Below are 15,673 nucleotides of genomic sequence, written 5' to 3'. Positions count from 1 at the left end.
TCCATATTTATGCGCTTCTGATTTGGGCCTTCTATATCCCCAAGCCCCTTACTTCCCTGCCTGTGAATGTTGGAATGATACTATTCTGTGTGCTGTCTTGTTATAAGTTATTATTGCTCCTATTCCCTTCTCCTTTTCAAAACTGTTCTGTTGTTTTTGCAAACTCACTTCAAACTTGACTGGTTCAAAACTTTTTTCCAACTCAACTCTTTTAAATCTATGTCAAGCACTCTCACATATACTCTTAGACCACTAGGTTCTGCCCTTTTTGTGTGAGCCTTGCCTTGGGACCCTTGAGCTCCCCCTGAACTTGGACACATAATAGTTGGCCTTTCTACACTGCACTTACTCTGTCTTGGCTATGAAATCTGGGTGTGAGCACTGCCCGGGATCTCTTGAAGTCCTTAGGGAACTCTGACTCACCTAGATTTGAGAAAGACTATGGAATACTTGTCACTTGAGGTGATTGATTACATAACTCAGAGAGGAAGTCCTAATCAGGCTTCTTATAGTGTAACTTGTTATTTTTTCTACTTATGTAATTTACTTCAATGCTGGTCTGTAATAACCTGTTGTAAACAAGTATTGGGGTGGCTAGTAAAAAGGAAAGGGGTAAATATGCATGCTATAGTTGGTAAGGGTAGAAAACATGTTATTAAGGTTATATTCCTAATTGCGCAATAGAAAACCATGCTTAGGATTCACACATGCATTAGAAATCATACTCTTAGGACCCATGTTTCTTGCTTCAGCATCTCATCCATCACTAATCCATGTTTTATGTCTATCACTTAGAAATCCTGCTCCTAGGACAATAACAACATTGGTATAAAAGCTGTTACTCTTGTACTTTCAGAAGTCACATTCACTAATTCCGCAACTCTTGTGCGCATTTAGAAATAATGCCTTAGGGATTCTGTTTTCAACAACCCTGCCATTTGCATGTGCATATTAGATATCATGTTCTAGGATCCTATTTGCATTTTGTTTAAAACGCCTAGTTATTTACTAATTCATGAAAAGGTAGTAATAATAATCTCATATTGTGATGTTTTCTAAATAAAACTGGTAATAATCTCTGCATTCTCAGATTTGTATCAACTAGAACGACATGTTTTAGGTAAAAATCCATCTCCAAACTGTTTTTAATAATTCTGAATAACTGCTGCTTATTACTTTACGCCTAAGCAAGCCTTAGGTAATAACTTAAATAAAACTAGAACTGCCTTTGTTTAACTGTCAACCTGTTAAAACCAGTAGGCAAGCCTGATTCAGACTTTTTTTCTGAGTCATGTAATAAATCTAGTTCTGCTGTTATCACTTATATACCATGCATATGATTTGAATTCAAACTTTAATTGTGTATGAGTTATGTTGTCTATGTGCATTACCTGTGGAGATATATTTGAGCCTTTCGTTTATCTTCCATGCTCCTCCTTAATTGAAGTCCTACTTGTTTTGTATGTCGCCTTAGTATTTTGCCTTTAAACCTGAGGGTCTGCCTAGAACCCCCCCTCTTATAGGATATGAGTCTTAAATTCCTCCGAGACTGACTGGAAGGGACGGGTAACAATATGCAATAGGGGTCGAGACCAACCCTCGTTTTAATTACCTTCACAGGGCGGGAAAGGGTAGATATGAATATGATGACTGGTGCGTTAATACCACGTGTAGCCCCTTTTTGAAGAGTGTCATACCGGGTATTCCATTGATGTGATCCATATTACTAACAAACCTAGGACACCTCCTTTACATTCGCAAGCATGCTTTAGATTATAATTCTTTTCAAAATTTTACCTTTCACTAATTGTTTTCAAACACTTGTGTGCTTAAACTTAAATCCCCTACTATTTGAGCCATGCTTGTTTATTTGCTAATTGCACAAAGTCACAAAAACTGTCTGGCCGGGAACCACACTAGTGGATCCTGAGGGGTGCCTAACACCTTCCCCTTAGGATAATTTCAAGCCCTTACTCTATCTCTAGTTACCAAATGTAGTCATAAATGAACCCTATAGGTGCCCTAATACACCTTAAAATCGTTAGGTGGAGACTCTCCAAAAATGCAAACCCCTTTCCAAAAGGAAAGAGTTGTCCCATACCAAAATGTCACGAACCCGATTTCGCAGAGGAAAAAGGGGGCGCGACAAGTATGATCATGCATGTGAGTTTCAAACAATACAACTAAAGTCGGGCTATGATAGTCCAATAATGAGTGAAAATTACGACGAAAATCATTGTTATTTGCTTCTCAACAATTCCAAAGCATAAAATTCATCTTTGCTTGTGTTGGGGTAGGGTCCTCTGAAGATTCAGGGGGAGCTTGGTTGATTGCATACTGAAAGAGAGGTATTGGCTAGCTTTGCAGGTGGGTTGTCACTGGCAGGAGAGTGGGTATAAGAACTATCGAGTATTTCCCTATGGCCGGATTGAGAGTGGGGCGGATGGTGAGGGAACATTTGATCATGTTTGTGGGACATTTGAGACGAATATTTTTTTACATATGGCTCCTTTAGAACAAAGCTTTGAAGAGTGTCTAGTGTTGCTTGGGAGGTTCTCGTTTCTCTCAGTTCCACTAGAGTTGCTGCTAAGTCTTGTTGTTATGCTGCGACGTCTAGTTCTAGTGGTAATGGTGCAGGAGGAGTCGCTGGAGAGGGAATAATAGAGGGGTCGTGAGGTTGGGTGTTGGAGGCAAGAATTCGACTAGAATGGTCATATTCTGATAAGGGGTCCAGGGTGTGAATATTTGTCCTAAGAGTGGAAGGTGGTAGAAAGGGATTTCCAGCAGCGGAAGAAGGGTATGAGGTGGTGGAGAATTCATTGCCTAGTGGGAGCGTCCAAATGCATCCATCCCCAGATGCATTCCCTCCGAAACTATCTGTGCTAGGTAGGATGGATTTTGTAGGACTATTATTACCTCTTGATCGTTGATTGAGAGAAAAAAGAGGAGAGCTTGACCTTAGAGACCTTGTTCCAGCCATGACTGTGGTGGAAGGCCTGGGTTCACTTGGGTAACATACAATGGGGGGTAAGTGGTTGAGAGATTGTCCATGGGTGAGAATTTTTGATAGTATATGGTTTAAAGTATTCTGAGAGGTATTAAGGGATTGTAGTTCAGGTTGTGTGTTTATAGTAAGGATACTGGTGGACGGTGCTTGAGAAATGTGATTATGCTGGGAATGATTAGGAGTGATATTATGGTTATCTGTTGAAGGGATATGTGGTAATTGGCTGTGTGTATCGGCCATGTAGGTGTGAGTAGCAGGGGGTGTGTAGGATGAGTCAGCAGGGGAAATGATGTGTTTTTGAATTGAAAAAGGAGGGGGGCAAGTTGACGAGTGCATGGAATTAACTAGAGAGGAGTTAGTAATTTTAGATTTCACTGCTGGTGTGAAATAATTAGGATTTACAGAGAGAGACGTGTTTAATGGAGGTTGGTTGGAACAATAGTTGTCATGTGGAGGTGTTTCAATAGTTTGATGTGGGATGTGGGAAATAAAGGATGGGTTTGGTCGGTTAGTGCTGGAAGGGGCCAAATTAGTTATTGGGTTAGGTGGGGTTTGAGATTGGGCCAACCCTATAAGGTTTTGGGTTTGATGGATATGGGTAATGTTTGTAGTAGCCTTAGGAGTATTTATAATTAAATTACAAGAGGTATTTTGCAGAGGGGTAGGAGTATTAATAGATAAATTATGGAGGTAATTAGTTTCTGTTAATACCTCATTAATATGGAGTATAGAGAGGGTATTAGAATTAAAGAAACGGGGATTAGAAGAGGCGGTGGTTAATGGGCGAGGGTTAGAGGACTTACCTGGGCTACACATGGTTGCCTCCATGATATTGGAGTGGGCGACACTTTCTCCTGAAGCTTGCTGTTTCTTGGAGGAGTGTGAGAATTGTTGAGCAGCTACCAATGTTTTATCTATGACTGTGGTGTGTTTTTGTGTTCTCTAAGGGAATTTCACTGTTTTCCATGGAGAATCTGTTGTGGGTGGTTGGGTGGATTTGGGCGGAGAATTTATGGTATGGGAGGTGGAAGAGGCAGTAGGAGTATCTAGTGTAATACTGGGAACGTGGTGGGGACAGACCCGTGCATTGTGGCCAAAACACCCACATTTAATGCAGAGTATATTTAATCCCTCATAGAGAATAACTTGTTTGTGGCTGTCTATATAAACATGGGTTTTCAAAGGCTTTTCGAGTGGGATTTCAATACAAATTCGGGCATATCATCCTCTGATAGCAGAGGAGGTGCAAGTATCTATTTTTAATAATTGACCCAATTTGTGGCCAATTTTCTGTAGAATTGTTAGATCATAATATTCAGTTGACAATTCTGGAAGTCGGGCCCATATAGCAGAGTAAGTAAGTTGAGCAGTTGATGCGACAAATTTAAGCTCCCATCGACACACAGATAAAAAGTGGCCCAGGATAAACCATGGTCCATCGGGTAAAGTATGCATCATGTTATTTTCCTGTGTGAATTTAATGAGAAAAAAAAGCAGAGCCTAGATCAATCAGATGCAATGGTTTGGTTGGTTTCCACAGGGATTGTAATTTAGCTTTTAGCAACTGATGCCCAATGGCCTTTCCAAATAGCTTGATGATAACGGAGAATTTCCGAGGGGAATATAGTCTAGCCTTTTCATCCGCAGAGAGTGGGATGAAATCATCTGATTTATCTGGATTGTCGAATTCATCGATCAAGTCGAGATCAAGTGGGGTGGGTTGAATGTGAGGGGATAATAATGTGGTAAATTGGTGAGCAAGGTTTGGGGAAAGGAGGATTTTTGTGGAGTGTGAGTTGGCAGATCTACTTGCATGTCTGGTGAATCTGGGGGGTCTGAAGAGTGCGTGGAATCTGGGTTTGGGTTTGACAGATTCATGGCGTAGAGTATTTAGTGAAAAAGAAGAGGATCTTGGAAGATAGGAAGCAATGAGATGAAGAAGACAGTGTAGTGGAGAGCAATTTTCAGCTCTGGTATTTTTATATTTTTATTTTTTATTTTATTTTATATATATCATATATGCTAACACGCTTTTATTGGTATGCATGTGCTATATATGTACTATTGTTTTCTTTTTTCCCATATTAATATGATTGTTTTTTCCGAATTTCCGTATTACTTTAGTTCCGGACTTTTAAAAATCATATGGTCTATTTTCTTAATTTTTTTGTGTTCCCAGCCAAACTGTTTGAAATAAATTGGAAAAGAGGAAGTATCTTTCTTTGGCCTATGCCTTTTAAAATTTGAAAGGGTAAGGAAAACGACAAGCGCTCATGTCTTATAAGTTGATCCTAGCTGACTCATGCTCTGCTAAATTGAAGATGATGCTCCAACGTCATTTTTCTTGACTTATATATAGCTGTAATAGCAATAATTGGATTTCCTCCCAATAACCAATCACATAACTACGAGAAAAATGAATATGTTTGCTGTAGTTCTCTCCTACTAACACATTTTAATTTATTTGCACAAAATTGAATAAAGTAATCTATTGCCGTCCAGGACGAATTTTTTTTCTGCTATTTGAATTATTGATCTGGACAGCAAAAGTAAGGCGGCCTCTATTTATCCTAACGCAATCTGCTGCGGCGGACTGAAAGAAAACAATTCACAATAAAATTAAATGGCTGAAAATGTTGCAATTCCAACAATAGATCTCTCCCCTTTCTTTACAGACGGTGATGAAATTGGCAAGGTAAATGTTATGAACAGTATAACCAAAGCCTGCTCCAACTATGGGTTTTTCCAAATAGTGAACCATGGGGTGCCTCTTGATCTGATGAATCACGCTCTGAGCCTATCAAAGACATTCTTTGCATACCCAGATGAGGAGAAGCAAAAATCAAGTCCTGGATTAAGTTCACCTCTCCCAGCTGGTTACAGCAAGCAACCTGAAAACTCAGCTGATAAGAATGAATATTTGCTCATGTTTTCTCCTAGTTCCAGCTTCAATGTGTTGCCAAGCAATCCATGTGATTTCAAGTATGCACGTTTATATTTGATCTTTCTTAGCTTGATGTGTATTGAATTGAATGTAAAAGGAAACAATTAGTGCAATTAATTGCAATTGAAGCTCTCTTGATCAGATGTAAAAGTAGACAAGCACAACAACTAATTACACTTATGTGTTTGATTGAGTTAATTTTATGGATTGTCATTGAACTTTTGTGTTTGTTATCCAAAAATCACTTTTTTTGTTACGTCAAAATCATTTAATTTTGTGTTCATTACTCAAAAGTCACTATTGTTTTTTTTTTTTGCACAAATATTATTTTACTTTGCTCTAGTTATCACAAAAGTCACATTTGTCAGATTTTATAATATTTTTAATTTGACAAGTCTATTATGCCCTTGTTATTATATAAATTATCAGATATATGCAATAACTTCTATATTGTATACTATATAATATTCTTTTACCTAGGTATTTTATTTATAACTAAAATTAATTTATTATTATTTTATAAAACTTTGACAAAATTTTATAAAACTCATCTGAAAAGTTTGTTATGCCCTTGACATTATAAATCCTCCAATTTATATAACACCTTCTATATACTATATAATATATTTTTACCTAGGTATTTTACTTATAGTTAACTTTATATTATTTTATTTATTATTTTTATAATATATTCATAACGTTGAATTTTCCCGTGATACTGAATTTGTTTAATCATATCCAAGCATGAATATATTTTCAAATATGAAAACGATAAAAAAATATTTATTTGAAATAACAAAAACAGATTTGTTTAACAAATGATAGTTTCTTATAATCAGTCAAATTTTTAATTTATTTTAAAATATATTTGAGTTTAATATTAAATTTTAAGCTTTATCTGTTGATATTATTTATTTGAAACTGTTAATTTGATGTGTGAGTTTACTGAATGTTGGTATTTTATTTATTGGATTAACGAATATGGTTTGATTGATAAATCTGTGAGCTTTGATTTTATAATTCTTATTAAAAATATTTCATTAGGAGCGGTTAAGAACGTTGACGTGAGATTTGTTCATAGTAAAGTTACTGTCAAATTTAATAACGCTACCAATATATCTTGAAAATTAATTAAGGAAAAATTAAATATACGAATATATTATAAAAATAATAAATAAAATAATAGTATTAAGTTATTTTAGTTATAAATAAAATACCTAGGTAAAATATATTATAAAGTATATAATATAGAAGGTATACATAAATATGACGATTTATATAATATCAAGGGTATAATAGACTTTTCAAGTAAAAATATTATAAAATGTGGCAAATGTGACTTTTGGGATAACTAGAGCAAAATAAAATAATTTTTGTGTAACAAAAGAAAGAAAAATGGCTTTTGAGTAATGAACACAAAGTTAAATAATTTTTACGTAACAAAAAAAAGTAACTTTTGGGTAACAAACACAAAAGTTCAATTACCATCCATAAAATTAACTCGTGTTTGATTTGGCGGGTAATGTCTATTTTCATGGTGAACTTTTAGGGAAGTACTAGAAGAGATGTTTACCCATTTCGGGAAAGTTGGTGAACTTTTGGAGAGCATCTTGAATGACTGCCTTGGCCTCCCTCTAAATTTTCTCAAGGAATATAATCATGACAGAAGCTGGGATTTCATGGTAGCTTTCCGTTACTATCCAGCAACTAACACAGAAAACAATGGCATAAGTGAACATGAAGATGGAAATTGTATCACATTCGTCATCCAGGATGAAGTTGGTGGACTACAAGTTCGAAAAAATGGAGAATGGATTCCGGTAATTCCAGCTGCAGGCAGAATTATAGTCAATATAAGTGATGTTATTCAGGTAAAGTTTAAAACTTGGACCACCTAAACTTCCATTTTCTAGATAGTATAAATTGTTAACTAGTCTGACTGATCTTTTGTGTATAACTTAAATACTTATTGGAGGTGCTGAGCAACAACAAATTTAAGAGTGCAGCTCATAGAGTTGTGAGAAAAACAGGCAGAAGCCGATATTCCTTTGCTTTCTTCTATAATATCCAAGGAGACAAGTGGATTGAACCATTGCCACAATTCACTGAAGAGATTGGAGAGCCACCAAAATACAAGGGATTTTACTACAAAGATTACCAAGCTTTGAGAATGAGAAACAAAAGTCATCCACCATCAAGGCCTGAAGATGTTATTCATATTACCCACTATGCAATCTCCAGCTAATTAATTAAGCAAGCCACAGTAATCTGAAGAGATATCGTCAGTTTCTTTGCGTTACTTCCTAAAGGCTGTATTTAATGCGTTTGTAAGCCATGAAATCAGGTTTCTCGATCTTAAGTGATTGAGCAAATTTCCTGCTTGTACTTCTTTCACTTTTACGACAGACAGACTAATGAAAATGCTGTTGTATTGGCCAAAAATTATCTTAGTTTAAGTTCAGACCATATCATCACTAAGAGAGCCCTCAAGGGCTGCCACGTGTCACAAAATGAATTCGACAAAAGGCATGTTAAAGGTCATAGTGATCTCACAAGAGATAAAAGGGCGGGGTCGAGGAGTCAACATAGATAAGGTCGAGGACGAGCACTTGTCTTAGACAGAATAATAACGGCTAGTTTTAGTACAAGACTTTAAAGGAAATATTATATTTTCTGGATCTGTACTATTAGGATTTTTTGGCATATGTTCCCTTATAAATAGAAAGAGACATAGTTATAGGGGACATAAAACACTCACTTATAAGAGAACATATTGACATTCACTGAGATCCTTGCTTTATTATATACATACAAAATATACCTTTTTCTTGAGATTATGGTCTAACTTTTCTCTCACGATCCAAGGAGAGTCCGAATATTCAAAGGATCATCAATCATTCATCATTGTCAGAAAAAAACTAAAGAACCTCAACCTTTTCGGGTGACTCACATACCTTTATTTACTTAAATGACATTCTTTTTATTTATTATTAAACTAGTGTAACGGTCCGCGCTTTGCGCGGTTATTAACAGAAATCAAAAAGATAATTGAATCTTATTAACATAATAACTTGTTCAAATTATTACGTGAAATCTTTTTTAAAAATCTCTGTAATACAACCATGATATGTTCCTTTTCAGTCATTACTATTGTTGTATCTTGGCAGAGGTCTTCTAGAGGCTGATAAAGCAAGACAATATTTGCTTTGGTATTGATAAAATCGGAGAAAGTTTGATTAAGGATAACTTTCTACTATCTCATTTACTGATTTCAATGCCTAATCCCTCATAAATTTGAGACAATAAGACACAGTAAAACAAACTTCTAGGGTTTATAAGGTGCCCCAAATGCAGTTTCTATAAATGTTAGGGGAAAAAATCACGTAAATCACCATCATAACAAAAACACTCATAAAAAAAAAAGTAATGGAAAATATCATCTGTTTAAATCCACATATTTTCAAGTAAATTGATCATCTTAATATTCCCCTTTCTGAGTATATATCATCCAAATTTGGAATGCATACTATGCTAAAGGTAATTTAATACTGCTAAATAAGTATCAAGTAAATTCATCATAATAAACACAAAAGAATCATCTATTCAAGTCTTCGTTTGAATTTACATACTGCCACAAAAAAAATACATCAAACGGGTATCAAATTGACCATCACGACAAATACATTAAAAATAGGAATTTTTACCTCATATAGCAAAGGTTAACACCTTATTCATTTTAAATAAATACCATTTAAAAAAATTATATTCTATAGATAGCTTTTAAGGTTTATAGCAAAATATTTAATTTTGGTTACCTCCTAGCCTTAAGCCACTAAATACATTAATCAGTTACACTATTTTCTTTCTCTCTCTACTTTGATACATCACATTCTCTTCCCCCGTCCCATTAAAATTTCCGATCTCCTCCTCCTCCCACCGGATTTGTTCAAAGCCCACTTCAGAAATTGCTCCGGCTCCTCGCATCCGGTTGAGAGAAACCCAGTTCAGAAACCTCTTTGTCTAAAGTTTCTGATCCTAAAATCTCTCTTCTTTAAGCTTTGATTTTGATAGTCACATCATATGGGTGTGATTTTATTCACAGCAAGTTCCCTAAGATTTTATTGCAATTTGGTTTTAGAAATTTGAAGCCTGTGCCTTTGAGAATTTTGGTGGGTTACATCTTTGATTTTTGTTGGATTCTTGAATCAAGACAAGAATAATAGGTTTCGACTTTTTCTATGTTTTGGATTCTTCTGGGACCTTCGTCTGTGGTGGTAGTTTCAGCAAATACGACGATGTCCTTATCAAAGTCAAACAGAGTGTATAGAATCTTCAAATACAGCGAGATACATTCAAATTGCTTATGGAATCATGGTCGGAATCCGATGGGTCGTCGGAAAATTGTCGACTAAAATAGGTCGTTTGAAGTTTGGGGTTGAGCAATTTGAAGATTTTGTTACCTTTTTTTTAAGATCATTTCAATGTATCTCGCTGTATTTCTATGTATTTCACTGTATTCACTATCTTTTTTTTTTCATTATAATTCAATGTATCTCGTTGTATTCCATGTATTTCATTGTATTCAGTGTCTTTTTTTCTCATTGTATTTCAATGTATCCCTCTGTATTCTATCTATTTCATTGCATTTTGTGGTTGAGAATCTTTTTTATAACTGAAAAATACAAAATTTGTGTGTTATAATTGAGTTTGTTGAGTTATATTGGGAGTCTATTATATTAATTGATTCACTTTCCATTATAAAAACAGTGTAATCCCCTATTTCACGCCATGAATACAGTCGAATACAGTCCAATACAATAATCTGTCCAGCTGTAATCCCATGTTTCACTCTATGAATACAGTCGAATACAACAACTAATTAGCTGGACTTCCCTGATTCATGCCTATTTTTGCTACTGTATTCATGAATACAATAGCTTAAATACATCAAATACATCTTATAACCACAGAAAATGTATCTATATTCCGTAATATAGCAAATGATATCTATAGATAACTAATTACTACTAAAAGATAGTGCTTTATGAAAATTTCTCTTAAAAATATTCACATATACAAGTTCATCTGGTTGCATACAATATTAACCATTTCTTCTCCCAAATGGACCTTTGAATTTCTTCTGTATTGCTTATGTGGATTAATTTAAGGAGAAGTTCTAATTGGCCATGACTTTCTATCTAGTGGTTGTCATATTTATGCCCTTCAATATCTATGCCTTCAGCTTGAACAAACTCCCTGCAGTTGCAGCAATATTTTTTTTTAATATCACAAATGACTAATAAACATTATTGATAGAAAATGATGTCGATCTTTAATAATAGGAGCACAGAATCTAATGATGTTCAGATATTCAATCTTTGCAAAAATTTGGCGAAAATGATAAGCTAGAGGATCTGACATTGTTTTACATACTCTCCTTGGCAACTTCGATTCCGGGCAGTGAGCATCATTGAAGCATAGCAGTTTTATCTCTTCGGCACAATTTATATTCTCGGTTCGTTCGATAGGTGCAGTTACATTAAAACGGGCATCACAGCAAAACTGTAACATCAACTCATTGAACGTGAATTCTGTTGGACCAAGTTCAAGTATGTCCCCAAGTATAGCAACTTGTGTACTTTGGTAGATGATGTTTCTTAACAACGTAGTATCACCCTTGGCCAAAAGTAATTCTCCAGAGAAATTAGCTACACGAAGGAATAAGGGTATCTTAAGTGAACAAGGAAGAAAACTATTATTTGTGTCATCAGAAGAATAACTGCCATTTAAAGCAATGTCCGAAGGGTCTTGAGACCTCATACAAGTCCAATCAATAATATTAAAATGAGTTAACTTTGGTAAACTACTAACTGACAGTGCAAAATTGGATTGTGAATTGTAGTAATTCACAAACCATGGTTGTCCGGGATCCCATACTCCAGTCTTAGAGTTAGAAAATGTAATGAAGCAAAACTTGCCTGTACATCCCATAAATATCAGGGCCGCCACATTCTCTATACACCCTGTTAGAGCCAAGGACGCGGAATTTATTCCAAGATCCCACACATACAGATCCGCATTTGCGCGGCTGGTTACTATAAAGAAATTAGCACCCGGATCAATGAAGTCATGCCTCTCACTGTGAGCAGGAGTTGAATCAACCATTTCGTCGCTTGCTAGAAGCAATAGCAAAAGGCGTGATGGTCTAAATCCTTTACAACCATTACACTTTACACGGAAGTGCTGTATTTGTAAAGAATTTACGGGATCAGCACGCCATTCACTCGGTTTGCATCTGCTTGACACAACTGCAATATCAAGAACTTGAAAGCCATGAGGGTAACCAATAAGCTGGACTTGTCTGAGTAATGAAGACACATACAACTCTATCATATTAAAGCAAGCCCATAAAACCTGCCCGGTAGCGAAACAACTGTCCACATAACCACAAATTGGTAGCCCAATATCCCTTGTACCCTTGCGATGTGCTGAATATAAGTGACAATCCTTTCGTCGTTTTGTAGTCAATAACGTTGAAACAACTTCATTTGAAGCATGCTGCCCAGTGTCAAAGCAATTGCAAGTGTGTAAGACATATTTCAAGTTCATTGCGAGATCCCTAAAAGTATCTAACACCAAGGTTAAAGAGGGTTGTTTGAATATGTAAGGGAGAAACTCGACAATCTTGTCGTCTTCATGAGCTACTGATGTATGGAGGAACAGTGAAGTCATTCCCTCATTCCATGTTGGTTCATCAAAGTGAGCAGATAAAATCTCGGTGGAAACATATTTTGCGGTCTCAAGAGGCGCCACATTTGCCAATTGACATTGCAGTTTGGTCGCTTTTAGCTCGAGACTTTTATCAAACACTATGTCCGCAATATTCCTGAGCCATTCACCGTCCTTGTCTGCGGATTCCTTGGGTTGTAGAGTATCCAAAAAATCAATTTCAATGCTTTTAGTATTTCCTCCAAGCATCTGAGTAACCGGGAAAGGGAGCCCCGCTGATTTATCAGCTACTAAATTAACCACTATCGGTGGGGCAATGAAGTGGGCATTCGAGTACGCATCATCGGCCTTAGGATCGTTCCTTGTGTTGAAAAATGATTCTTCAAGGATTGACGTTGCCGACACTTTAAATTCACCATCCTCGCCATGATGAATGCATTCATTTAATAATTCTTTGGCATCGCTAGACAAGTCAGTTTGTGAGAGTGGCAGTTCTCCTTGCGGATTTTTATCGAACATTTGGTCCGCCTCAGAATGTCCAGTATCCAAATCAGATGCAACTGCAATTGAGATGGGAACAATGCTCATAGAAGGAACGGGACACACTGGGTCTCTTCCATACGTACCGGACTTTTGAAGGTCTGTGCTCGAAAATGCAACTTCAACTTCCCCTTGAAATGGTTCCAATCCAAGAATTGCTTGTTTCGATACAGCCGATCGAACCAAACGAGGGCAGAGCCTTCAAGGTAGAAATAAGGAAGAGGTAGCCAATACTCCTCGGAGAAGCCAAGGATCTGGAAGTACCGCTCCGCTCGATAAATCCATCCCGTTGCGTCGCCGCTGCTGAAACGATCTAGTATCACCTCGTCCATTGGAGTACGATCGATGAAAGCACCAATGGAACAAACCAGTTTTTCAACACTTCTATTACTTCAACAGTGACAAGAAATTACAACTCAACTCAAAACTATTACAGAAATTAGAGATACTAAACTGAAATACAAAGGATAGAGAAGAAAGGATGAGAAGCTATTGACAATGGAGAGAATCAGAGAAAGAAGACGAGGAGAAGCAGATACTTTTATTCATAATAGGTCCTCTTCTTCCTCCCACAATCTGATAATGATAAGAACTATATTTCGTCTAGACCAGTAACTCTTTGACACGTGTACCTTAATCGGGGTCCAATGGTAAATCAAAGACCTTATTTTGGATTGTTTAGTCATTTGACCTCAGTGTAAAATATTCCCACGCCTAAGTGCCTTAGTTTCTTCGGCCCCATCCACAAAAGTTAATCTGCCAAACTACTTCAAAGCCTCCATATTTTAGTTAATAGGAAGGGTGGCAGAAGAAAATAGAGGAGGAATTCAATTGAAGAAACTCGATGATCAAATGATGAAGAAGAGAAGGAAATATGTAGGAACATGGACAAAAATTGTGAAGAGAACAATTGAACATATCTGTAAGGGCAAAAGGGAAAATCCAAAGCTGGGAGAAACAACAAAGGAAAAGAAAATAAGAAAATTACTAAGTCTTAAATGAGTTTGTTTGCTTAATTTATTTAAAAAGCCTGAAATTGCATGTCCCATTACTTAATATTACTGTGGTGAAGAAATGATGTAAAAAATGCTAAAACTAAATCGGTACAGGAAACTAAAAGTTGTGTTGAATTCTTTCCTATAGTAGATACTTTTAATAAAGGTACAAGAATGAATTATTTTAAAGAATATTCAGCTAATATATCCTTATTTTATTTTTAAAAGTGAAATGTATATCAATAACTTTAAATGTGTAAGCATGTGCGAAGGTGCCAAGAAAGTAGTCATTTTTTCTTCATTTATATAGAATTAATTTTTGTTACATATGCATGAAAATATTTTTCTATGTTATGTCAATAGATTTAATTAAAATTTTATTTTATTAATATGCCTTTTGTTACCGCGCGAAGCGCGAATAAATTCTCTAGTTTAATCTAATTCCACTTTTGTAAAAAAATTTAATTTGTATCAAATTTGAGCAAACTTCAAATGCCGCCTCCTCTTCCTCTTCTTTCTTATTTCTTCTTCTTGTTCTTTGGTATAGTGGCAATAGTTTTAGTTAAATATATGTTACATGTTTCTTCATATCTGCAGAAATTCTTGGTACCCTCAAATTTAACAATGGTGAACCAGGCCTCTTGATAAGGCATGCCTCAAACAAATATGGTTGTACAATTTCCTAATTAACAACTTCTTCTTCTTCTTCTTCTACATCGCCAATACTTGCTTCTGATTCTTCATTATTGTTTTCCTCTTCTTCTTTCATATCTGTTGCTTTGATCAGTTCATGAGTATTACAATGTTTGCAACTTCAGAAAAAATTGCGGTTGAGCAAAACTTCGAACTAATTTGTCCGAAGTTCCCATTAAGATGGAAAAACTTCAGGCCTTCAGACCCGATTTGTTTGAATTTTTCACTTATACGGGCTAATATTAGAATTAATTTTTCTGAAGTTTATTGAGATGGGCCCACGCAAAAATTTATAATCTCAGACTAATTTATTCAAAGTTCACACTATGATAAGAGAACTTTAGACGTAGTTTGTCTGAAGTTTGCACTTCAACAACTTCATATACCTTTTTTAAAACTTCAGACGTGCATGTCTGAAGTGTATTCCAAAGTAAGTAAATTTATATATTTTTATGCAATACGGGGATAACTTCAATGATAGCCTAAAAATCATGTATATCTGCACTTTCCCTTTTCGCCTATGGGAATATTTTTTGAAGTTTTATATATTCATAGTAACAGTAGCTCTAAATAGGCTGAACATGTGCAAGTAACCTAGCCCGGTAGTAAAGCATTCAATCCAAATTTGACTCACAAGTATAGGGGGTGAAGAAAAAGAGAAGGATACTTTGCACTTTGCACATATAGAATCATCCAGTGCCTTTAAATTTTGACGTTGTTTGCCAAAAAGAGGATTACAAACATAAATTTGTGTCAAAAATAGGT

General features: G+C 35.8%; 2 protein-coding genes across 4 annotated transcripts; one reads left to right on the top strand and one right to left on the bottom strand.

Annotated features, from left to right (window-relative positions):
* The first annotated feature begins 250 nt into the window (after positions 1–250).
* LOC107787992 (flavonol synthase/flavanone 3-hydroxylase-like) lies at positions 251–8,384 on the top strand. Of its 2 annotated transcripts, none has more exons than XM_016609638.2 (4): positions 251–4,980; positions 5,683–5,989; positions 7,501–7,822; positions 7,927–8,384. In XM_016609638.2, the coding sequence occupies exons 2-4, from the start codon at positions 5,712–5,714 to the stop codon at positions 8,194–8,196; spliced, it is 870 nt and encodes a 289-aa protein (XP_016465124.1). In that variant the 5' UTR covers positions 251–4,980; positions 5,683–5,711; the 3' UTR covers positions 8,197–8,384. The 2 variants fall into 2 exon arrangements, with proteins under 2 accessions (XP_016465124.1, XP_016465120.1); XM_016609634.2 differs by having other exon boundaries at positions 474–4,980; positions 5,510–5,989.
* A 2,382-nt stretch (positions 8,385–10,766) lies between these two features.
* On the bottom strand, positions 10,767–13,891 carry LOC107788007 (uncharacterized). Of its 2 annotated transcripts, none has more exons than XM_075241161.1 (2): positions 11,371–13,891; positions 10,767–11,207 (listed from the first exon to the last, which is right to left on the bottom strand). In XM_075241161.1, the coding sequence occupies exons 1-2, from the start codon at positions 13,266–13,268 to the stop codon at positions 11,150–11,152; spliced, it is 1,956 nt and encodes a 651-aa protein (XP_075097262.1). In that variant the 5' UTR covers positions 13,269–13,891; the 3' UTR covers positions 10,767–11,149. The 2 variants fall into 2 exon arrangements, with proteins under 2 accessions (XP_075097262.1, XP_016465131.2); XM_016609645.2 differs by having other exon boundaries at positions 11,385–13,890.
* Positions 13,892–15,673: the final 1,782 nt, after the last annotated feature.

Source organism: Nicotiana tabacum, chromosome 20 (assembly GCF_000715075.1).
Source record: "Nicotiana tabacum cultivar K326 chromosome 20, ASM71507v2, whole genome shotgun sequence".
NCBI classification, from domain to species: Eukaryota; Viridiplantae; Streptophyta; class Magnoliopsida; order Solanales; family Solanaceae; genus Nicotiana; species Nicotiana tabacum.
This window is presented reverse-complemented; position numbering and strand designations above follow the sequence as displayed.

Excerpts from the sequence above, each read along its gene's own strand:
- LOC107787992 (XM_016609634.2), top strand. The coding sequence starts at position 5,631 with ATGGCTGAAAATGTTGCAATTCCAACAATAGATCTCTCCCCTTTCTTT. Across the intron at positions 5,990-7,500 it reads AGCAATCCATGTGATTTCAA|GGAAGTACTAGAAGAGATGT; the intron begins GTATGCACGTTT and ends GTGAACTTTTAG. Across the intron at positions 7,823-7,926 it reads ATATAAGTGATGTTATTCAG|GTGCTGAGCAACAACAAATT; the intron begins GTAAAGTTTAAA and ends TACTTATTGGAG.
- LOC107788007 (XM_075241161.1), bottom strand. The coding sequence starts at position 13,268 with ATGAGCATTGTTCCCATCTCAATTGCAGTTGCATCTGATTTGGATACT. Across the intron at positions 11,208-11,370 it reads AGGAGAGTATGTAAAACAAT|GGAGTTTGTTCAAGCTGAAG; the intron begins GTCAGATCCTCT and ends CTGCAACTGCAG.